Genomic DNA, 24,207 nt, shown 5'->3' with positions numbered 1-24,207 from the left:
CCTCTGGGCAACTCACAGGTTTCATTCCCCCTTTAGAGAGTCATTACGTAATGTAGCTTCTAGAAAACACTAGAACTGTAATGACCTGCACCTTTTAGAGTGACATTGATATAACACAACACGTGATGCAATAACAACATTTCCCAATAAGTAATGGAGTAATAATCCTCCAACCTGCAGTACTGTGCCGAGGTGTGGCCAATACCAAAAGGGCAATATAGACAGGGAATTAACTCTTGTCATACAACTATCTAATGCATCACAAACCTGAGACGGGCAAACCTCTGAAGATTCAATTTTTCTCAGGATCAGAAGAGTCAACCCTTTGGAGTTTGGATAGAACCTGAAGTGAAATTATTATACTGTGGGGTTTCTTCTCTTCATTGCTCTGGAGCTGTATCCTTCTGTGTCACTTAATTCTTTATAGTGATGATATCCATCTTACCTCATTCTTTCCAGACACTATGCCGTCATCTTCCCATCAGAGTTACACACCGACCACCCCGAAAACGTCTGTTTACAATTGGAGGGTGCCGAAGGAGAATCCAATGTGAAAATATCTCTAAACCTGGAAAACAAGGAGACCACACTCATTGAAAAGAACTTCCAGCAAGAAGATCTATTCACCTGTCTCAACTTCCAGGTAAAAATGGACTAAGATAGGTCACTATGGGCAAGAAGGAAATTGCTTGCCTGGGGAAATCCTATGAAAAATATGGATATTATACAGTGGAATATACGAGTAATATCCTTAACTGAAAGGTGAAGATTTAGCGGAGATATATCACAATATTTACTTTATTATTAATTGAAAATATTTATAAAATTAGGTATTTTTTACCTGTTACACATCCATTTTTAGAACAATGATAGTCAATAGGTATCTATACCAGTCTGTGTTTTCTAATGGTATATTAAAAAATAGGACATGTCCTGTTTTTCTCCCTTGTTATCGAGGGGCAATGAAATACAGTCAATGGGTCCATTTTTAATGTCTTTCAAATCTTATTTGCACCCCTTTGATGGCTTTGAGTGGGTAACAAAACATAGAACAATGAGGCTCATTTGATTGTTTTAACAAACAGTTAAAAAAGTATAAAAAAAAAACTAATGCAAAATGGACATAAAAAATCAGACAAAAAAAGACCCTAAAATCCAACAGTTTTGCCCATTTTTTAATGTTGTGTTCAGTTTGCCCAAACAATGCAATGAAGAAATTACTGGAAAAAACTTTCGAAATGCGAATATAAATATGAATTTAATTCTAAAAGAATTGTAGCAATTAGGAGGAGAAAACGCGTGAGCGTATTGTTTTATAGTCAGACACCAGTCTACGGGAAGGGGAAATAATCTCTATATATTTGTGGTTAAATTTTGCAATTTCATCAAAGCAACTAGTTTATATTAATTGTATCCCTATAGGTTCCAATTCCTGAAACAAAAGAGGCGGTCGGCACACTAACTCTGTCCATTGAGAGTTCAGGGGAATCGGTAACCAACACCAGTAAAGTTCTTGTAAAGAAGCCATTATCTAGAATTCTGGTCCAGACAGACAAAGCCGTGTACAAGCCAGGACAAACTGGTAAGACAAAGAAAGGAATCTAACAAAAAAATAAATTCTGCATACAATATTGAATAGTCTATTTTTTTTTTTTCTTGAAAAAATTTACAGTGACTTTTTTTTTTTTCTATCACAGTGAGATTTAGAATTTTGTCCCTTAATGAAGATTTCAAGGCTGAAAATATCTTGGTAAGTCTAAAAATAAAACAAAAAAATGAATAAAATCAGATGTCATTTGATTGATTTTGAGTTACTCTAGATGGGTCCATACTGTACTTTTAGTTGTATATGAAATATGAAAAAAAAAAATCATGGTATGTTCCATTGTATGATATATCCAATTACCTAAAAATTCAAATTTTGAGCAAAATCGGTTTCTGTATTTCAGCCATACTGTGCATCTATTGTTGTATATCAAATATGCCAAAATTACCAAATTCATGTTATGTTCCATTGTATCATATCATATTATCTGGCGAAATTCTAATACAATATATTTTATTTTTTACCTTAGATCCCCGTGGTTGAAGTACAGGTAGGAAAATATATCAAGAAATAATAACAATAGTAATAGTAATCTAAGATATTGATATTGCATGCAAAGGTAAAAAACATTCACATCACTGCTTTTTTTATTCAGGTTTTTTTTTTTGTGATTTTTTATTTTTCGGAACAATTACAATACCTGTTTTCACCAATTGGTAATTTTAAATTTACAATTGTCGCCTTTAGGACCCAGACAAAAACAGGATTAGTCAGTGGGTAAATGTGAGCCTCGATCAGGGCATTGCCGAGCGATCCTTTCCTCTTTCCATTGAGCCCACCATTGGAGAATATACCATTAAACTGAAAGACACATCCCATACCTTCAGTGTGGAGGAATATGGTGAGGCAATGACTAATTTGGCCAATTACTACCCTGTGTGTTTCAGTTATTTCTGAGTTGCATTTTTTTATGTATTTTCAGTTCTTCCAAAATTTGAGGTCAATATCAATTTCCCTAAGTATGTTCTGTTTAGCAGTGAGCAGTTTCCGGTTGAAGTTTGTGGCAAGTGAGTTAAAATTAAATTTCTTTTAATACAATTTAGCATTGGATTATATTTGATTCAAGGATCCGATTTCTGGTAGATTCTTTACCATCATGAAAGCTGACCACCATATTGCTTCTAGTTACCAAGGGGTCATGAAACAACTCATCTAGACATGTTTATTAGGGTACATTCACACATAGAAATCTGCCATGAATTTGGGGTTGGATTCTGCCCTCAAATCCTCCCCTTTTTTTCTTTGTGTTTTGACTGACCCCACATCTGTGGCAGATTCTGTCCCGAATCTGCCTCCCATTGAGACAGAGATCCCTGCAGAAAAAAATCAGTGTCCTGCTCGATCTCGCTGCAGATTTGTATCAACACTAGATGGACTTATACCGTTGGAATGGCTGAATGGATTCCCTTGAATGTCTTAACAATTAAAATATATATATATATATATATATATATATATATATATATATATATATATATATATATATATATTCTTTGTTTCCCTTAGGTACACATATGGGAAGCCAGTCCAGGGGAATTTTACAGCTTCAATTTGTCGTGAAGCCCATATTTATCATTGGAGGTTAAGCTCAAAAGAACCTTCCATATGTACTCAGATCTCTGGAAAGGTAAGGTCTGTTTTCCATCATTGTGATAAAATATCAAGCAACCCAAAAAGATCCCCTTATGTGATATTACTTATACAGTCTTTGATCAAGCTACTTGACAGTCCTAAGTTGATAGCCCTGGTCCTTATGCTCTATTAAGCCATACGGATACCATAGACAATGCAGATCTCGCTTTGGAAAGTTCAATACAATTTATATCATATGGTTGTATATTCATTTAAACAGATTCTATCATTAGAATCCCTTTTTCTACAAAGACCACGTTGGAACAGCCTTTAGAAAGGCCCAGGACCCCGAGCAAGGCTGCAGTGCTAACCACTGAGTCACTGTGTTGCCCCAACTTTTCTTTTTCTGATCCGTGCCGCCATTCCTGGGAATTTCCTTTTTTAGTTGTTATGCAAAAAGTCTTGAGAAAATACAAGAGGCGTCCCTTGTGCTCTCCGAATACACTCTAGTGACGCCTCTGTCTTCTATTTCCGATGCCTTTCCACCGTGTCATAAGCTGGCAGAGCTGACTGGGCATATCAGTTCAGCCATTTTCCTGATTCTACTGGGATTCTACTGACAGAATGATAGAAAATAGATAGATAGGATTCTAGGAGCCCCAAGAGTGTTCTACACTATATTTCAACCCAATTGAAGGTATGGCTCATACTGATCTTGTTTGACCTAAAAAGCATCAGGAAATTGAGCCTTGAACACAAGCGAGCCACCTATGCATATATTTTCTTACCCTTAATGGGGTGACTGGTGGTTGCCATACCTGATGAAAAGGAAATCCTGGTCTCTTAGATTAATGCTATACGTAACAGTATTGTTATTGGTAAGTCCAGAGACCGTCCAGTAGACCCCTTATGCAGCTTCCAATGTCATGTTGGCAATGCCTAGTGATGTATTAAGTCAATAACTCTTGAATCTGAATTGTTTCTTTCACGCAGTTGGACAGATCTGGCTGTCACACCATTGTAATCAACTCTGGGCTCTTTAAGCTAAATGAAACGTTTATGACAAATGAACTGAAAGGTACAGCTTCTATAACAGAGGAAGGGACTGGTAAGTCTGTTGTAACTCAACTGTGTTATTACAGTACAAATAGATTGATGCTTTTTCATGGCAAAAATGGAAATGGGTACACGGAATCCGCAATCTCACTGGATTTATTGGCTGATAACAGGAGTTTAAAGGGTGGTCTCGTGAAGACTATCCCTTTGAATAGATGGCAACAAAGGCAAAGGGCACTTACATTGTTGCTGGTCTTCATTGACTATATGGTTTTATACAATCCGTGGCCAGTAAAAGTTGCAGTTGTCATATAAGAAGACCCTGGCATTATAAATGGCAAATTGTAAGTAGGGGTCCCTGTTGCAGATTTTGCCTGCGGCTTCAAGTTCGGCCTTTCTTTTCTCCCTCTTTATGCAGGGGTGGAGCTATCGTCAAGTGGTCGGACCACTATATCAAATGTTATCCATAAAGTGTCTTTTGTTGATCCTGACAGTAACTACAAGGCCGGACGCCCATATAGTGGTTTGGTAAGTGACACGTTGTCTTCATATACCATGTTCTACAGGTCATACTCCGGTATTATATAGTTTGATATTTTTATTCCAGATTAGAGTGGAGGATGCTGGAGGTCTTCCCAAACCAAACATCACAGTTTATCTGAAATGTAGCTATAACATGGTGTGCCAGACCTTAGTGACCGATGAGAATGGCCAAGCATCGTTTACTCTGAATACAACGGACTGGAAAGACGCCATGACATTATCGGTATGAATATATTCATCAGTTGTAGGTTTTAACAAACCTTGGAAAAAAATATTCATTTTATCTATGCTTAGAACACAATGTTATAATACATTATCAGGCTGGGTTCACACCAGCATTGGCTCTACATTAGGAGATTCCATTCCCCTCTCTGCTTGAAAAATGCAGAGCGAAAAGCATTTTTTTCTCCACATTTTTCACCCTGACAAACCCCATTTTAGTCCATGGGGTCCACAGGTTTCCGCAACTAACGTGAGAAACTAGCGTCATAGAGAAGTACAATACATAAGGAAATATCACAATTTTTACAATATTATATTATTACAAGTCTCAAGCCAATGTTGTCCATGGTTTCCATTTGACAAGGAAATCTCCCCGTTGACTCTCCCCCTGTATATCACATAGTGCGGTATTTATCACACTTATCTCCAATGTAAAGAACAAAAATAACTTGTGAATCTAAGTACTAAGCCTCTTTAATAATACAACTAAAGGAGCTACTTAAAAGGGGAAATGTCTTCAATTTGACAACACAATAAGTAATAAGTGAGTTATGGTGGAATTGTACAGTATTATACTTTATTCTGAAAGAAAAACCTTGATTTTTTTGCTTTTATTTTAGGTGCAAACAGACCTGAGGACTTATCCATATGTTTATGGTAGATTACGGCCCGATTATGGTCAAGCCTCACAACGTGTCCTTCCCTTCTTCTCTCGGAGCAAGAGCTTCTTGAAACTGAATTCTCTGAATAAGGTTCTGCCATGTGAGGGCCAACAAGAGGTCCATGTGGAATACATCATTAGTCACACTGAGATTACAGAGGCCAAAAAAATATCCCTGCATTACCTGGTGAGATATATAAAACCATTGATCAGCACATCAGTTTGGCTTTTCGAGTGCTCACGTTATTCAAAGGTCCAAAAACACAGGATTTGAGATGAGTGCTTAGACCCAAATGTTATTTGTTGTACCATATTTTATACTATCATCTGCTCAGTGACTTTCTGTACAACAAAGTAAAGGATAGAGCTGAGATGGGACAGTATAGAGTCTACTAAAGGAAAAACCAATGCAACTGCTATGGGCTCAGAGTGGCAAGAGAGGACCTTTGCCGATATCTCTACTCCATACTGTGTATGGCAATGCGTTTCGACACCCAACCTGGTGTCTTCATCAGACCAACCTGGTGGTGTAGTGGATAGCAAGCGAGTCTAAGACTACATGCATTGCATATACTACACTTTGCTATTTTCTAAAATTAGCCCTGATAAAGAATGATAAAGCTTCAAGGGAAGATCTAACAGAGCTAGTTGAGTAGAGTTACCCGTGTCTGTCTATTGTCCTCCTTTTCCTCATCTTCATCATTTTTATTATTCAATCACTTATCTCCACCATCCTATGACTATATCATTTTTTCACAGTTGGTTTCCAAAGTTTCTATCAAAGACTCAGGGACCGTGGACATTGGCATTGAGAATACCAATGAAGGTAAAGCATGCACCTAAATATGGTTACGAAATAAAAGTCTACAACTACAGTGGGGCATATAAGCTAATACTGTCTAATTTTTGGCAGTGCAAGTCTAGACTAGACAGCTTTAAACTGCACCAGATTTATAACAAAGTGTCTGATACTGTTTGAAAACCCAGTGTTCTTTTAGATAGTCAAGTCTAATATTAGTTGGCTTAGTTTCTGACAAAAAATAGGCAAAATTTTGGAGCGTTCTTATAAATGGCAGCAGCAGCATTGTCCCATTTCCTAACCCCACACAAAGCAAAACTGATTAACTTCCTACCCCTCTGGAATGGGCAAGATTGTCTTTCTAACCCCATCTCTCTTATTAGTAGAGATGTCCCTATTCGGATCCTTCCATCACTGGCAGCAGAATTGTCCCCCTTCCAAATCCCCACCAAATCAGAATTTTCACTCTTCCACCACTGGTAACAGAATTGTCCCCCTTATTACCCCATACCGCAAGATCCTTTTCCCTAGCAGGGACACTCTCCTCCTTACCCAATGAGGTCCACTTTACACTTAAAGTAGTTCCGAGACAGAGGGACCACTAGTTACTTAGTTAATCCTTGTTTTTAAGCCAATAATGTTTTGTTTTTGTTTGTTTTTTTGTATCACAGATATCGTTGGAAAGGTCACCTTGAACCTCCCTTTCACTGCGGGCAATTCTAAGATTCTTCATATCCTTGTTTACATCTTCTTACCTAATGGAGAAATAGTAGCAGATACTGCAAAATTCAATGTACAGAAATGTTTCAAGAACAAAGTAAGCTGTATTCATTTTCTAAATTGTAACAACATAGAACATTCCGTCATTGACTATGATACGTGGCTAGATTTTATTGGCAGTAAATGTGACCGTGTCTCTGTGCTAAAATGAAAGGGGTTGAAAGATGTTGCTAAGACTTTAGGATTCCCACGTAAGGCACAGATTGTTCCCCTTCTCCATCAATGAGAAACTATTTGCATATTCCAAGAATCCTTAGCAGGACATGCAATGCCTAATAAGTTCCTGTTCATTGCAAAGCAGTCTCTTTGAGACAGTCACTTCTTAATGAGACACAGAACTCCTTCTGAGCCAGGTCTATGACCACTCACTCACCCAGCCAGCCTGTACTCTGCTTCATATTGATGACAGGAAACAACTCTGAAACAGCGATCTGCGAGTGGGTGTCTCTTACTTTTGGAGGCGTTATTCGAGCCTGATTTTATTCCCAGTTTATGCTACTAGATTTCAGGATAACCAAGCATTGATCTATAGGGTGCTATCTTCCAAAAGGTGATGCTAGAGAAAGTTTCCTTCTACCACCAAGGATGACTTATATGCATATTTCTTTCCTGTGGGTCAAAGTTATAAATTTTAGTGTCACTGGTTCCCCTTGACTCTGCTTAGTGCTTACACTTAATCATAGAAGTCTTTCCTATAAAACAACAAGCCACGGGATGGGAAGTCACTTAATGTTGGAGCATTTACCTACTCACTCCAGAGTCAGGTATCTGGACTGTCACTATGTTTATTTCGCTTTTTAGGTGTCAACTGAGTTTTCCCCACATGAGGTCCTTCCAGGATCAGATGTGTCTCTCCAGGTTGAAGCTGCCCCGGGATCTCTCTGTGGTCTGCGGGTGGTGGATCAGAGCGTGGTACTGATGAAACCAGAGAAAGAGCTGACGGCTGACAAAGTAAGTGAATTATAATGGTTACTAGATAAAGATCACTTAGCCATTAGCTGCTTATGCATTAATACTGCATTTTATCATGTTGTTAAGGGGCCGCCATATTCTGCAGCCTTGTGAAAAGAATCACCTGATCACCCTCATTGGTCCTTTCTTGTTTGAGGCTCACAATTAAAGTGGATCTGTTACCTATGTAAGGGCAACATATTAAAGGGACAGGTGGACCATGGTGCCATTTGTCTCACAGAAGTAATTAAAAATCACAACCGATTGATGAATGAAGGATTCTACCCAATTCCCCAAGTAGCCATATAACGGAGACCTCATGAATACAGATACAGTCCTATGAAAAAGTTTGGGCACCCCTATTAATCTTAATCATTTTTAGTTCTAAATATTTTGGTATTTGCAACAGCCATTTCAGTTTGATACATCTAATAACTGATGGACACAGTAATATTTCAGGATTGAAATGAGGTTTATTGTACTAACAGAAAATGTGCAATATGCATTAAACCAAAATTTGACCGGTGCAAAAGTATGGGCACCTCAACAGAAAAGTGACATTAATATTTAGTAGATCCTCCTTTTGCAAAGATAACAGCCTCTAGTCGCTTCCTGTAGCTTTTAATCAGTTCCTGGATCCTGGATGAAGGTATTTTGGACAAACAATTCAAGTTCAGTTAAGTTAGATGGTCGCCGAGCATGGACAGCCCGCTTCAAATCATCCCACAGATGTTCAATGATATTCAGGTCTGGGGACTGGGATGGCCATTCCAGAACATTGTAATTGTTCCTCTGCATGAATGCCTGAGGATTTGGAGCGGTTTTTTGGATCATTGTCTTGCTGAAATATCCATCCCCGGCGTAACTTCAACTTCGTCACTGATTCTTGAACATTATTCTCAAGAATCTGCTGATACTGAGTGGAATCCATGCGACCCTCAACTTTAACAAGATTCCCGATGCCGGCATTGGCTACACAGCCCCAAAGCATGATGGAACCTCCACCAAATTTTACAGTGGGTAGCATGTGTTTTTCTTGGAATGCTGTTTCTTTTTGGACGCCATGCATAACGCCTTTTTTTATAACCAAACAACTCAATTTTTGTTTCCAAAATGAAGCTGCCTTGTCCAAATGTGCTTTTTCATACCTCAGGCAACTCTATTTGTGGCGTACGTGCAGAAACGGCTTCTTTCTCGTCACTCTCCCATACAGCTTCTATTTGTGCAAAGTGCGCTGTATAGTTGACCGATGCACAGTGACACCATCTGCAGCAAGATGATGCTGCAGCTCTTTGGAGGTGGTCTGTGGATTGTCCTTGACTGTTCTCACCATCCTTCTTCTCTGTCTTTCTGATATTTTTCTTGGCCTGCCACTTCTGGGCTTAACAAGAACTGTCCCTGTGGTCTTCCATTTCCTTACTATGTTCCTCACAGTGGAAACTGACAGGTTAAATCTCTGAGACAACTTTTTGTATCCTTCCCCTGAACAACTATGTTGAACAATCTTTGTTTTCAGATCATTTGAGAGTTGTTTTGAGTAGCCCATGATGCCACTCTTCAGAGGAGATTCAAATAGGAGATCAACTTGCAATTGGCCACCTTAAATACCTTTTCTTATGATTGGATACATCTGGCTATGAAGTTCAAAGCTCACTGAGGTTACAAAACCAATTTTGTGCTTCAGTAAGTCAGTAAAAAGTAGTTAAGGGAATTCAAATCAATAAAATGATAAGGGTGCCCATACTTTTGCACCTGTCAAATTTTGGTTTAATGCATATTGCACATTTTCTGTTAGTACAATAAACCTCAATTCAATCCTGAAATATTACTGTGTCCATCAGTTATTAGATATATCAAACTGAAATGGCTGTTGCAAACACCAAAATATTTAGAACAAAAAATGATTAAGATTAATAGGGGTGCCCAAACTTTTTCATAGGACTGTATGTAAACAATGACCAGGATAGAACCCATAAACCCAATAATTTAGTAGAACCAACTAGTATTTATCACATTTGTATGTCTTGATCCATAGGTTAGGGGATAACTTACAGATCAGGGGACATCCTGAATGGGGCGATGGTTGAGGAGTGGGTATACCCTCTATTGATATTTGCTCATCTGTGTCTCAGTTAGGCATTATATAATAGTGATGAACGTGGAGAAAGTAGAGACAAGTAGACATGTAGTATATACTGTGAATGTGTTTATTCAGTAGGTTGGGGTTGCTATTAAAGGGGATTTCGGGGGCTAAAAATATTGATGACCTATTCTACAGATAAGTGACTAATATCAGATCTGTTAGGGTCTAAAACCTGGCACACGCATCAATTAGTTGTTTTTAGCAGCTGATAGACAGAGAATGGAGCAGGAAGTAGACAGCGCTGTTCTCTGTGTGGTGGTGAAACTGACTCACTGCAGTTTAGGTGCAGCTTGGAAGTTGATCTGCGGTACCTGATGTGGCCACTACACAGATAATAGCGCTGTCTGCTTCCTGCTCCATTCTCTGTAGGAACATCTAATGGAGGGGGGGGGGGCAGGTGTTGGACTCCAAAGTCCATTTAATGTTTAACATTCTTAAGTGTTCTTTTTATTTTTTTACAAGGTTTTTGACCTATTCCCAGCCATTGATTTTGGATGGTATGATTCTCGTATCGATGAAGATAAAGATACGTGTGGATTTGGACATTTTGGACGTCCTTCTTTCTCTAGTCCCTCTTTTGGGAGGCCATTTCGGCCATGGTTCCATAGGGATGAGCATGAGGATGTACATGGTTTGTTTAAGGTAAAATACATGATCAAAGTAACACAAAAATTACATAAAGATTCATTATACACATGTAAAAGAAAGGTCAAAAGACCAAACAACATTGGGGGATCTTAAGAAAGTTTTTCCTTTACTATAATGTAGATTTTTTTTTTAAATGTCTCTAGCTATAGGAGGACATATCTATCACCAAGTACAATGTGAATATCATTGTCTCCTGAACTTTTTTTTTTTTCTTTTCATTTTTTTAGGTTAAGGCCCTTATTGCGAAAAATGCAACTTTTTGCAGATTTTGCTGCTGTTTTTGAACCAAAGTCAGTAGTGGATTGAGTGGCAGGTAGAAGTGTAAGAACTTCCTATACATTTCCCATTCCTTTTGTAGCCACTCTTGGCTTTAGCTCAAAAAAACTGCGACAAAATCTGCAAAAAAAAAAAAAGCTGCATTTCCGTAACGTGGGGTTGCAGTTTTAATTAGAGATGAGCAAGTAGTATTCGATCGAGTAGGTATTTGATCGAATACTGCGGTATTTGAAATACTCGTCCTTGGTCGAATACCACGCGGTAAATGTAAAAGGTATTCAACCGAGTATGAGTATTCCGAATAACGTAGTATTCAATTGAATACTGTAGCATTTGATCAAATACCTACTCGATCGAATACTACTTGCTCATCTCTATTATTTATCACTTTTTATTTAGTAAATTTTTTTTTTACTTGGATTCCCCCCAAAACTTGACTAAAAGCTAATCAATATATTATATGTACCCCAAAACGGTGCCATATAAAAGTACATCTCGTCATACAAAGAATAAGCCCTCATATGCTATGTCAACTGAAAAATAAAAAAGTTATGAATTTTGAAAGACGGGGATGGAAAAATCTGAAACAATCACTGAGCATTAGTGTCCAAACATTAAAGCCTGCATCCTTAAAGGGTTAAGAAATCAGACTATGGGGTGCACAGGTTTCTTCAGGTAACCGCTTTTAAAGCGGATTGTGTTTCCGTTTTCGGATCCCCATGCGGACCCATAGGATGGAAACCTGAGCACAGTTGTGAACCAAACGTAAGGAGAAAAATCAGATACCAAGAATTTCACTCAGTATTCATTACAAAATAAGTGGTCCATATACACAATACGGAATTGGAGCAAATACTGAGAATTACACCCAGTATAGAGGGTATAAGAAGGGCAGTGTCCATATACAGAAAATTATACCCAACATGTAGAAAAGAAAGATAGTACTATTTCCAAATATACAGAATGAGATCAGATCTGCAAGACGTCTCAATTCAGAGGAATTGCGTTTTTTTCAAGCAAAGGGGGGTGAAAAGTTGGCCAAGGTATTATGTAAAAAACATGGAGGAGAAAGTAATCATCAGGCTTGTTGGATTTGGGTGGCAAAGCTCGGCATCATAATGTGGGACTCAATCTGATCTTCACAATAGATTCTCCAATTTTCCATATATATCGTATATATCTTACTTTGCATTTCCTCATAGAACCTCCGCTTAAAAATAGTAACAAGTGCTGATATTAAGAAGGCGCTGACATGTAATGACTATCCAATGTTCATGAATTTTGGAGGACCTATGCTTATTGCTGGTAAGTTAATTAAAGTAATCATTTTTAGGAACTTTCTATATTTGACTTATTTTGGATTAGAAGAGTGTTTTAGAAAAATGTTCATTCACGTGCAATAGATTTTGGTTTCGATCAAATCCTAGACAGCCTGGCTTCTAACTAACCATAATGGCATCCCTAGCTCTTTGGGTCTTAGACTCAGCACCTCAAAGGACACAAAGAACATATGGTTCCCTTCATGCCGTTATCATGGCAGCTCCTCAAGCTTGGCACTGCCGGACCTTGTACAGTTTGTTACAATGTAGCCGAGTACTGTCATATACGCAGATTAGAGTTCATATCTGAATTATTATAGTCCGTTCTTCAGTTTTGTAGGATCAGAAGATCGGACTAAACATTAAGTTGGATCCATCCAATAACAGACCCCGAGGGACCCCATGGAATATAATGGAATCTGTTGGATATCAATGGATTCCTTTATCATTTCATCAGATGAAAAAATTGTACTTGCGGATCTTTTCATTCATGACTCTGAACGGAATTTTTAATGTCGTTTTGGAACCAAAATCAGGTTGTCATAAAAGAAAAGAAAGTATAAAGGACAAAAGACAAAAAGAATTTGGATTGGTGCCACATCTGTATTACTGTAGGCAGTAATAGATTAATATGACTGATTTTTTTAGCCACTCAAATGGTTTTTCCCATGGAGATCACCATATTTAAATTTGTAGAGAAAATTTTTGCAAATATAAAATTTATAAAATTTGCAGAATTTTAAAGATATTCTCCAACCATCTTAGCACTTTAGCAATAACTTATTGTAGTTTCAGCACAGTCATGCTCTCTACTGTCTGGTAGTCGGTCCCTGTTTTTCTGCTCGAGCCCAGGACCACCCACCTGACAGTAAGGTATCCAAATAACACATCCATAACACTATTGTCAGACTATCTGTGGTGCATCCTTCACCCTGACTGTCTAATGTGGCGACAAAGGTGACATCCTCCTAAGGTCAATCGTGTACCCAAACCTGGGGGTATCTTCTAAGGGCAGAGAAAAATAGACATAGATTGTATTATATATATTGTTCAGTGTAATGTAGTATATAATTCTCTCTATTTTTATCTTTGTATTTATTAAGAAAGGGGACTTCCTGGTCCTCCGGGCAGTCCCGCTCTAGCAAGAAAAGCACTGCCTAATGCACCAACAGAGCCTAAAGAAATTGAAAAAGTAAGAACATATTTTCCTGAGACCTGGATTTGGGAACTCGCTGCTCTTGGGTAAGTTGTAGACTTGATATAAATGTCCTATTAGTAACATGACTAGATTGTATCAAGATAAGGAAAGCACAGATGCCCATTGCTATACACCTTCTTTGTCACTTCTTTCATTTTAAGGGATTCTCAAGGACCATAAAATCATTGCGCCACACCTGACAACAGGCTGTATATGGCATTGCAGTGCAGCTGCTCAGTCTTATTCACTTCAAATGTATCCCAAAATGTCAATATATAAAGTAACATAACCTCAGAAAGGAATACATTTGAATGGAGTCTGTCAGCAGAGAACAGCAAATCAGATATAAGCATGTCTGGGGGCATCTAACAAGGCCAAGTCACTTTATTATGTCGGGATCCCTGTCAGTTTGCGATATGTGCGAGCTGACTTTTTCCCATAGGAATGCATTGACCAGCATTGATTGGCCAGTGTACAGCATTCGGCCAATGAACGCTGGTTCTGCTGGAGGAGGCAGAGTCTAAGATCCGTCCACAGCAGTTTCCATTGTGGTCCGAACTCAGATGTAGCAGTGCTGACACAGCAATGCTACATCGGAGATGAAGCAGAGCTGGGCGTGCGCTCTGCTTGGCTGCATCTCCAGAGTAGTTGAGCTGAGCACACGGCCCGATGTAGCAGTGCTGGCCGATGCAGCAGTGTCCAATGTAGCAGTCCAACCAGTTCAACCTGCTACACACTCAGTTCCGTTGCATTGGACTGCTACATTGGACACTGCTACATCAGCCAGCACTGCTACATCGGGCCATGTGCTCAGCTCAACTACTCCGGAGATGCAGCCAAGCAGAGCGCACATAGTTCACAGTCACAAATTAATCGAATGTTAAATCCACCATTCGTCTAAATTGGAGGTCACCTGATTTAGCCAGCCAATTGCTTTTTCCGATTTTTTTTCCGATGCCTCCGTTGTCGTAGTTCCTCTCCCACCTCCCGTGCGCAGTTATTGGTGCAAAAAATGCGCCAGGGAAGGTGGGAGGAGATACAAATTTTTTCTGCGTTTGCCTCGTGGTATTCGATTGTAATAGAATACCTTGAACGGCCTGATATTTGATCGAATATGTATTTGATCGAACGGTGTTCACTCATCTCTACTCCAGACGTCTGGCTTCTATCTTATATCTATGGATGGACTTCTTTGGTAACAAAAGAATAAATTGCAAATTAGATAGAAGGGTAACACCTACTGGCAGGAGCTTTAGGGTGGTTTTTCAGCCAGAAAATCGTCACATGTTTAATTATAGTGTATTACATTTTGGTCCAGAATCACATGCTCTATAAAATGAGACTGTTGTCTGAAACATTATTGACCATTTCAACTTATTTTTTGTCTGGAGCATTTAAAATCTGATCCATATTATTAAGAATAGCCCAGGGATCCATTATCTTAGGGCCGTATCTTAAGATTCTTCATCTCTTCAAAAACCTAACCATGAGCAACTGTATCAATGAGTAACCTAATGAATGTTAGTGAAGGAGATGTCTTATCAAAACAAGCCCATGTTACATATATTTACCAACTTTGATACTTTGTAGAAAATCTCTTCAGCAAGATAGAAATTTGTTGATATATTTTCAGAATTAATCCATATAATAAGAAAAAGCATTGATCTCAAAAATGTTGAGGAACAACACATAATGTATATGGAAAAACTTCATTATACAAAAAACCCCACATTTTTTTCCATAAAACTTGTAAAATTGATTTTGAGACATCGGTAGATTCCAACCCGAAAATGTGATGTCATATTGTGACAGTCCAATCACTGGGGCCTGTATCAATCCCACAAAGGTAAAAAGCTTTTTGGAAGAGCCCTGCTCTCTTCATAAGTATCACTGGCGTTCCAAAGTTCCGACTCCCAAGAAATGATGGCAAGAAATATGAAACCTCTTAAAATGAATTGCTGAGATATTACTGAAAAATAATTCTATTTTCTTGATATTTAGTGAATCTGGTCGAGCTGAAATCCATCATAAGGCTCCGGACACCATCACTGACTGGAATGCAGGAGCCATATGTATAGGACCCAGTGGATTTGGTATCTCTCCTTCATCATCCCTACGGGTTTTCCAGCCATTTTTCGTAGATCTTACCCTCCCATATTCTGTTGTCAGAGGAGAAACATTTACCCTCAGAGCTTCAGTTTTCAACTACCTGAAACAATGTATAATGGTAAATATGGCGATGCATGAAATGTCATAACTTTTGTTAAACGCCAAGGGTGAACCATTACAGCAGTGATTCTGATTAATCTTAACCACTTCTAAACCTACTGAATCCCATTTAGAATGGTCCACCATAAAGCGCTCCAGTCCTTTGGGTCCATTGGCCGGACGGGCTACCATTGATAAAATCACTTATCCTATCTTAAAGATGAGGGATCATATATTACCTGTGTTGATATAACCCAAAGCAGTGATGTCCTGTACCTCAATGAGATAAGATTTTATTTCTTGATACCTGTTTTTTGCCAGGTGCAAACTACCCTGCAGACCACCGATGAGTTAGAGGAGAAGAAGTGTGATCACTGTGACTACAGCAGCTGTATATGTGCAGACGAGAGCAAAACCTTCTACTGGAACCTGAAAGCCTCCAAACTGGGTATGATGGGAATTGGGAGGATATGGTAGTTGTCACATGACAGTAATATTATCCTATATCCACAGAAGCTGCACCCCCAAGTTCTTCTAAACTGAGTTAGATCTCTATAGGGATATAAATTGTGCAGTTGCATTATATGTCCAGTATTTTGGCATTCATTTTAATGTACCAATGCATATTCACCTTATACTCACCTTGCTTAACCTTCGTTGGGTGGCCACTGGACCCCTGGCATCCTCTTTAGGTCTCTGTCTGGCATAGGCACCCTAGGGTCATCACTGAAGCCTCAGTGTTATGTGGGGTGCTCTGACATCACTAATCTGTGACCCTGAGGCACCTGACATCAGCCAGAGCCTTGAAGAGGCCAATAGAGGGTGCTAGGAGATCAATGGATGCTGAGAGGATTCCCAGGAGAAGTAAGGTAAGGTGAGTATATCACATTTATTTTTACTCACCTCCCCGAGCGAGACCCCAAAATAAAGTAATCATGCCTCTGGTTCCTGGTGAACCTCACAAATATTCATGGATTCTCGTGAGGTTCACTCATTTCTAGTAACTAATACATATAATTCCTTAACTTCACATGTTCAGTTCTGATCTTTATGGTCTTGGTCTCCTTGTTAGTATAAAAACTCTATTTTGCATACAATTTACCATCTGGATCCCATTATAGGAGAAGTAAACATTACTGTAAGGACAGAAGCTGTGGACACACAAGATTTTTGCGGAAATGAGATCCCTGTTGTTCCGAAGCAAGGCAAAACCGACACCATTGTAAAGAAGGTTCTAGTACAGGTGAGTGTCCAAAAAATATATTAAAAAAGGGCTATAAGTTATTTCTTCTACTACTAAAGTTCTCCTCCACCTGGACAAAGTTTTACTGTCTGACTAGCCCTGTATACAAATAACTTCTCCTAGCTAATGTAGAGAGACTATGGGTGTCCTTTTGCACCCAACACCCAGATCTGATTCCATGTTGGTCCCTTCTAACTTTACCAAATATTGAAATTTTACTAAAAACAATTAATACACAAAATGCTTTATTGGTATCTTCAGCCTGGAGGAGTCCTAGAGGAGAAATCACACAGCTCTCTCATCTGCATAGACGAAGAAGGTAAGGAGACATTATATTACCTAGTTGTAACAGCCTAATCTTGGGGTACAGGGGGGTCAGCTCCCCACTTCTCTGGTGCATGTAGTGGTTAGGCTGAAGAAACACACATGCAACTTAACTGAAGTAGGTGCAGGTTACATGAAGTCTTAAGTTCAATTCAAGATCGTACACTGGGTAAACCTAACTAACTTGAGAGTCTCAGGCCCGAGGTATCACACAGTACTAAAACGGATTCCAAATCTCCAGGCTCACACTATACTCTGTCAGCTAGCAGGGGCGGATCCAGGGCCGGGCGAGCCGGGCAACCGCCCGGGACCTAACAAAATGGTCCCGGTCGGCATGTCCCGACTCCAACAGAGCTCAGCGTTAAAGCAGGAGCTGAGCTCACAGCTCCTGCTTTAAACGCCTATGTATTTCATCTCATCGGCGGTAGGACACCGATGAGATGAAATACATAGGCGTTTAAAGCCGGAGCTGTCACAGCTCAGCTCCGGCTTTAACGCTGAGCTCCGGCCTCCGGCATTTGTAGCCGCGATGTGATGACGTCATCACATCGCGGCTACAATATGTGTCTGAGGGAGAGAGCTGCGAGGGAACGAGGAATGGTGAGTGTGTGTGTGAGTGTGTGTGAGTGAGAACGGCTTGACACTGGGGCAGATGGAGGAGGGAGAACGGCATGGCACTGGGGCAGATGGAGGAGGGAGAACGGCATGGCACTGGGGCAGATGGAGGAGGGAGAACGGCATGGCACTGGGGCAGATGGAGGAGGGAGAACGACATGGCAATGGGGCAGATGGAGGAGGGAGAACGGCATGGCAATGGGGCAGATGGAGGAGGGAGAACGGCATGGCAATGGGGCAGATGGAGGAGGGAGAACGGCATGGCACTGGGACAGATGGAGGGGGAGAACGGCATGACACTGGGGCAGATGGAGGGGGGAGAATGGCATGACACTGGGGCAGATGAAGGGGGGAGAATGGCATGGCACTGGGGCAGATGGAGGGGGAAGAATGGCATGACACTGGGGCAGATGGAGGGGGGAGAATGGCATGACACTGGGGCAGATGAAGGGGGGAAGAACAGAATGACACTAGGGCAGATGGAGGGGGGAGAATGGCATGGCACTGGGGCAGATGAAGGGGGAAGAACAGCATGACACTGGGGCAGATGGAGGGGGGAGAATGGCATGGCACTTGGGCAGATGGAGGGGGGAGAATGGCATGACACTGGGGCAGATGGAGGGGGGAGAACGGCATGACACTGGGGCAGATGGAGGGGGTGAGAACAGCATGACACTGGGGCAGATGAAGGGGGGGAGAACGGCATGACACTGGGGCAGATGGAGGGGGGGGGAGAACGGCATGACACTGGGGCAGATGGAGGGGGATAACGGCATGACACTAGGGCAGATGAAGGGGGGGATGGCATGACATTGGGGCAGATGAAGGGGGGGAACGGCATGACACTGGGGCAGATGAAGGGGGGAGAACGGCATGACACTGGGGCAGAGACGGGGGGGGAAATGAAACTGGGCAGATAAAGGGGGAGAATGGCATGAAACTGGGGACAGAGATAGAGGGGGGGGACATGAAACTAGGCGTAGATGAAGGGTGTATATGAAAATGGGGGGGAGATATAATTTACGGGTGACTGTAGGAGGATTATACTGTGTGGAATCACATGAAAATTGAATGAGAATGGGTGGAGTCAACATAAAAGTGGGCGGTGCCTAATTTGCTGTGGCGCGCTGCGAGCGCTGCACGTTTTGTTCCCTCTTTTTAGTCTTCAACAGTTGGGAAGTACAGGTTAGAAGTGCGAGACTCCCAGTAAGTAGGGCCCCGCCAAAGTCAATTGCCCAGGGCCCCGCAAACCCTGGATCCGCCACTGCACTAGCTTTTGGGTAAAGCCCAGGGTCCAACCCATGAACTGACAAGTCAAATATCTCCCAGGAGGGTAGCCGAAATGGACCCAACAAAATCCCAGACAGGACTGATCAAATGCAGTTGCACAAAACCTCATTATGCCTTCAGTATGTGATCACTGTATCTTAGGAGGTGCAAAAGGCACCACCCGTGACACAGACGATAGGTGAAACATAATTTTGCATGTTTGGGAAATGATCACACGACCTCCTATAAAATTCCAGAACAGACATGGGGCAACACAATTAAAGTTGCATCAAAATCCATAACAAAAAGGAACTCCATCTGTCTTCTCTTTGGGATTCTCAGATCTCCTATCTTAGTAATTCTATTAGGCACTGCCAGAGAAGGCATCAGGGAAATGCAATAGAAAAACACAGTTACTGAGTCTAATGTGTATGTGATCTGACATGGTGGACTCTTGAATGGCCTGGCACTTGTTTGAGAAATGTAATATTTGCTATGATATTTTAGGCGAACCAAAGGTGGAGGAGATATCTCTGAAGATCCCTGATAATATTCTGGAGGATTCTGAAAGAGCTCATATAAAAGTGCTGGGTAAGATCTACAATGTATTAATCTCCTCATCAAGCTCACTGTCAAAACTATCTAGAAAATATGTCAATTCCCCTTGTTCATCAAGCTCAATGTTGTACAACATTGTATAGGTTTGGAAGTAAGTGGCACCCAAAGAAACAGTCTTTATGACCTATGAAGTAAAATAGTATAGAGTAGATTCTCTAGGAATTCCTGACTCCTTACTTATTATATTGGTCTCATTGGTACTGTCACTGTGCCCACATGATCAGCAGCAGGGTCATGACTGTAATACACAGCTGGGTTCCTGCTGTAACTGCAGGGTCATGACTGTAATACACAGCTGGCTGGGTTCCTGCTGTAACTGCTGGGTCATGACTGTAATACATAGCTGGGTTCCTGCTCTAACTGCGGGGTCATGACTGTAATACACAGCTGGGTTCCTGCTGTAACTGCAGAATCATGATTTTAATACACATCTGGGTTCCTGCTGTAACTGGTGAACCGACGATAACTCTGATCCTGGTAGTTAAGTCACTAGTAGCTGCAGTATCTAATGTATTTGACAAAGGCAGCGGGCTCGCTCTATTTGGCAATTGGTACCCCATGACTATTAGATAACCCCCCATGACTATTAGATAACCTATGTATAACGTGTTAATTCCATTTTTATTTTGAAATTACATCAATATAGAAATCCTGTTATTCCCCTGCAGGAGATATCATGGGCACAGCCCTGCAGAACCTTGATCGTCTCCTGGCCATGCCATATGGATGTGGAGAACAGAACATGGTTCTCTTTGCTCCCAATATCTTCATCTTGCAGTATCTGGAGAAGACTCATCAACTGACCGATGAAATCCTGAACAAAGCCAAGAAGTTCCTGGAGAGCGGTGAGAAATTCTACACTGAGTACTATTGATTTTCAAATACCCAGTAGTTGGTACTGGAATTCAGTGATGGCATTGGTTTCAGTATAACTGTTAGGGGGAGTTCACACTATCATTGTAAATGTCCGTTGCTGTGTTCCATCATGACAGTAACAGACATTAAACTGTTGCAAAGACAGAGACAGAAGCGATCTTACATCATGCTTGTTTACATTAATGTCAATGAGAATGGACACCGAATTAGTCTGTGACCATTGTATGCAACAGTCTAATGTCCATCGCTGTCATCCTATGATGAAAGACAGCAATGGACATTTACAATGTTAGTGGGACTAATAAAATGTAGATAGATAGATAGATAGATAGATAGATAGATAGATAGATAGGAGATAGATAGATAGATAGATAGATAGGAGATAGATAGATAGATAGATAGATAGATAGATAGATAGATGATTGATAGATAGATAGATAGATAGATAGATAGATAGATAGATAGATAGATCAGTATTATCAGTATGCAATATAATAGGTATTATTGAAAGGGAGTCTGTCACCATAACCCAGCATATCAACCCACACCTGCAGATACTGTAGATAGGTTAGTCACAGTGTTTTCCTCTTCTTCACAGGGTATCAGCGTCAGCTTACATACAAACGTGATGATGGATCGTACAGCGCTTTTGGAAAGAAAGATAAAGAAGGAAACACTTGGTTTGTCTTTATTTGTATCGCAGTGCCTGATATTACAGACTGTTCTGAATATGGTTAAACTATTACTTTTAGATTCCCAGTTCACGCACCAATAACCTGGGCATAGGCGGCAGATGAGGCTATTTATGACTTGTGTTTCCTTATTAGTACTTGGTTTGTGTTATTGATAAGATTATTCAGATTTAGAGGAAACCAAATGTTATGATTATCAAGGGCTGTATAAGATTAGGAAATGAAACCCTTACCTATGGGATGTATCGGATATTGAACAGGAGATTAATATACAAGACACAGTCAATGATGAATTAATTGTTGTAGTCTATAGACCCTGGGCTCTTCCCTAGCTTGTCCTCCCCATTCCAACCATCACCTTTTCTTGTTGTGTCTATCTTGCTGCTACCATTTCCTACCTATGTAATGCATCCAGCAGGAACTAATAGACTTTCATACATGGCAGATCTGGAGGCTCTTGTTAGACAACCATTGCAACACATTAGCATCCTGCAGTCACATTGTAGCAGGACTAATGGGGTGATAGAAGGATTCCCCTCTGTTTGTCTATTCAGGTACATGAAATGATCCCTATTGGTTGTGACATCTAAGGGGTTAAATGGCTGTGATAGCTGGAGCTTAGCTGCATACTACCGATGACTCTCATGGGTGTTCCAGTTTCCTTTTTTAACCATGAGGACGCTTACAACAACAAGCCCTGTATACTCACATCTCTGTTCGGTGGGTGATCCAGAAAAAAGCGTCTCCGTTCTGGTCTCCAGTTTTTGTTGACATTCTGTGCATGTCAAGTACATCAGTCAAATGCTTCAATTGGATTCAAGATCCCTGCTCAACCATGGATTGGACAAAGGTCAAGAAAATTGGGGATCTGAAAGGAGACTCCCAGCTGAATGTCCAGCTCAGAGGGAAGTATAGAGTGTTTGTTATTTTAAGCCTTCTCTAGGGTTAAAAATAGGGACTAAAACACCCCTTTAATTCTGCACCATATAAGTGCCTTGTGTGAAATACCTCCTGTCTGCACCATACATGTATGCTACAGAGCTGAAAGGGGTTAATATGAAGAGGATCCTCTTTTCTTGCATAGAATTGGTTGGAGAATTTAGAGTCATATTCAGTATTGTCTATATGGATGGTCTTCAGGAGAAAAAGTTAATTTTGTCATATTTTGCAATTGTATAGAAATCGACAATTTATATACCTCGGTAATGTTTCTACAGGTTGAGTGGCTTTGTAGTGAAGTCCTTCAGCAAAGCCCGACCTTATATCTTCATAGATGAAAGTCACCTAAACCATTCCTTCTCCTGGCTGAAGAACAATCAGCAAGACACGGGATGTTTCCTCAGTGTGGGGAAGCTTTTCAATAATGCCATGAAGGTGGGCGCAGAAAGTGATATAACAATGTCATAGAGGTGACATCATTGTCAAAATACAAACTTAGATAAATGATTTTTCTAGGACCGTATTACTTAGGATAGGTCATCAATATCAAAACAGTGGGGGTCAAACATTCAGCATCCCCATCAATCAGCTGTTCAAAGAAACCTGTGATGTCACATTCGTCTATCACATGTCCTATCTGCAGCCTGTTCCCATTTAAGTGAACACCCAGTTGTCAATTAGGCCTGGGCTATGCAAATTGTTTTATAAAGAATAGTCAGGAGGGATGAAAAAACTTATAGGTGAAATATTCTCTGATTGGATTTGCTCCCTTACCTTTTCTTCTCCATTCGGCCCAGATCAATATGAAGATTTTTCCAAGGATTACAAAGTTTGATCCAAAGACATCTCTCCCCCTCTTCTGAAGCGATCCCCAGCATCTATAAATTCCACTTTCACTTTGAATTTTCAAGTGACTACTGTAAAAAAAAATTGTGACAAATATTTAATCCAGTAGTTCCGGCAAACCGGTTGCATGTATAGTATAATCATGGAAAGAGAATATAAGATATATATAATAAATGAAAAAAATGGGTAAAAAGGGGCCAGTTTCAGTATAGTTCTAATAGTAACTACAAAAGATGATTGCTATCCAGAAACAAAAATATAAAACTGATATCTTTGTGTTTCAGGGAGGAGTAGAAGATGAAACTTCTCTCTCTGCGTATATAACTATAGCCCTTTTGGAGGGTGGGATGTCTGTACAGGTAAGTTATACAAGGCAAAGAATTTCACTACAAGACTAAAGGATGACTAGTCCGTTGAATGAAAAATCTTTGACCACAATGGCCCCAAAAAAGGAGTTTTATTGCAAAATTTAATACAGAGCTTTGTCTTCTCTCTGTATGACCTCTGTTTTCAGATGTTTTCCTTGAGTTATCTCTTGATGTCTTGTACAATGACTGCCTACAGTCATTGATCGGCAGAGGTTCAACACCTTGGCCGTCCACCAAGCAGCTGTATGAAGAGACCTGACCATTTGGGTGAGCTCTGCGGCCTCTTCACAGAGAACATTGTATAGCAGAAGTGCTATGTAATTTAGTTGAGCTCATTCACTTGAAAGGGACTGCGTTGCGAACAGGCCATGTAACCAATGGCTGTGACGTACAGAAGTGGGTCTCAGATCCCTGGTAATACAAGGATAATTAATA

General features: G+C 40.3%; 1 protein-coding gene across 1 annotated transcript in view; it reads left to right on the top strand.

The window, feature by feature from the left end:
• LOC142219116 (uncharacterized) overlaps positions 1 to 24,207 on the top strand; it is a 60,495-nt gene that overhangs the window by 30,121 nt on the left and 6,167 nt on the right. The window contains exons 35-60 of the mRNA XM_075288083.1: positions 460 to 643; positions 1,423 to 1,582; positions 1,698 to 1,750; positions 2,076 to 2,096; positions 2,294 to 2,447; positions 2,529 to 2,613; positions 3,188 to 3,233; positions 4,172 to 4,286; positions 4,653 to 4,762; positions 4,842 to 5,000; positions 5,620 to 5,847; positions 6,420 to 6,486; positions 7,131 to 7,276; positions 8,041 to 8,190; positions 10,796 to 10,975; positions 12,460 to 12,562; positions 13,680 to 13,818; positions 15,776 to 16,001; positions 16,304 to 16,430; positions 17,104 to 17,225; positions 17,487 to 17,544; positions 19,941 to 20,024; positions 20,720 to 20,896; positions 21,526 to 21,607; positions 22,837 to 22,993; positions 23,689 to 23,763. Of these exons, the coding sequence (XP_075144184.1) occupies positions 460 to 643; positions 1,423 to 1,582; positions 1,698 to 1,750; positions 2,076 to 2,096; positions 2,294 to 2,447; positions 2,529 to 2,613; positions 3,188 to 3,233; positions 4,172 to 4,286; positions 4,653 to 4,762; positions 4,842 to 5,000; positions 5,620 to 5,847; positions 6,420 to 6,486; positions 7,131 to 7,276; positions 8,041 to 8,190; positions 10,796 to 10,975; positions 12,460 to 12,562; positions 13,680 to 13,818; positions 15,776 to 16,001; positions 16,304 to 16,430; positions 17,104 to 17,225; positions 17,487 to 17,544; positions 19,941 to 20,024; positions 20,720 to 20,896; positions 21,526 to 21,607; positions 22,837 to 22,993; positions 23,689 to 23,763 (3,208 nt within the window). The remainder of the gene's footprint in view (positions 1 to 459; positions 644 to 1,422; positions 1,583 to 1,697; positions 1,751 to 2,075; positions 2,097 to 2,293; positions 2,448 to 2,528; positions 2,614 to 3,187; positions 3,234 to 4,171; positions 4,287 to 4,652; positions 4,763 to 4,841; positions 5,001 to 5,619; positions 5,848 to 6,419; positions 6,487 to 7,130; positions 7,277 to 8,040; positions 8,191 to 10,795; positions 10,976 to 12,459; positions 12,563 to 13,679; positions 13,819 to 15,775; positions 16,002 to 16,303; positions 16,431 to 17,103; positions 17,226 to 17,486; positions 17,545 to 19,940; positions 20,025 to 20,719; positions 20,897 to 21,525; positions 21,608 to 22,836; positions 22,994 to 23,688; positions 23,764 to 24,207) is intronic.

The sequence above is a fragment of the Leptodactylus fuscus genome, chromosome 10 (genome assembly GCF_031893055.1).
Source record: "Leptodactylus fuscus isolate aLepFus1 chromosome 10, aLepFus1.hap2, whole genome shotgun sequence".
In the NCBI taxonomy this organism is placed as follows: Eukaryota; Metazoa; Chordata; class Amphibia; order Anura; family Leptodactylidae; genus Leptodactylus; species Leptodactylus fuscus.
Note: the sequence above shows the minus strand (reverse complement) of the source record. Positions and strands in the feature narration are given on the sequence as shown.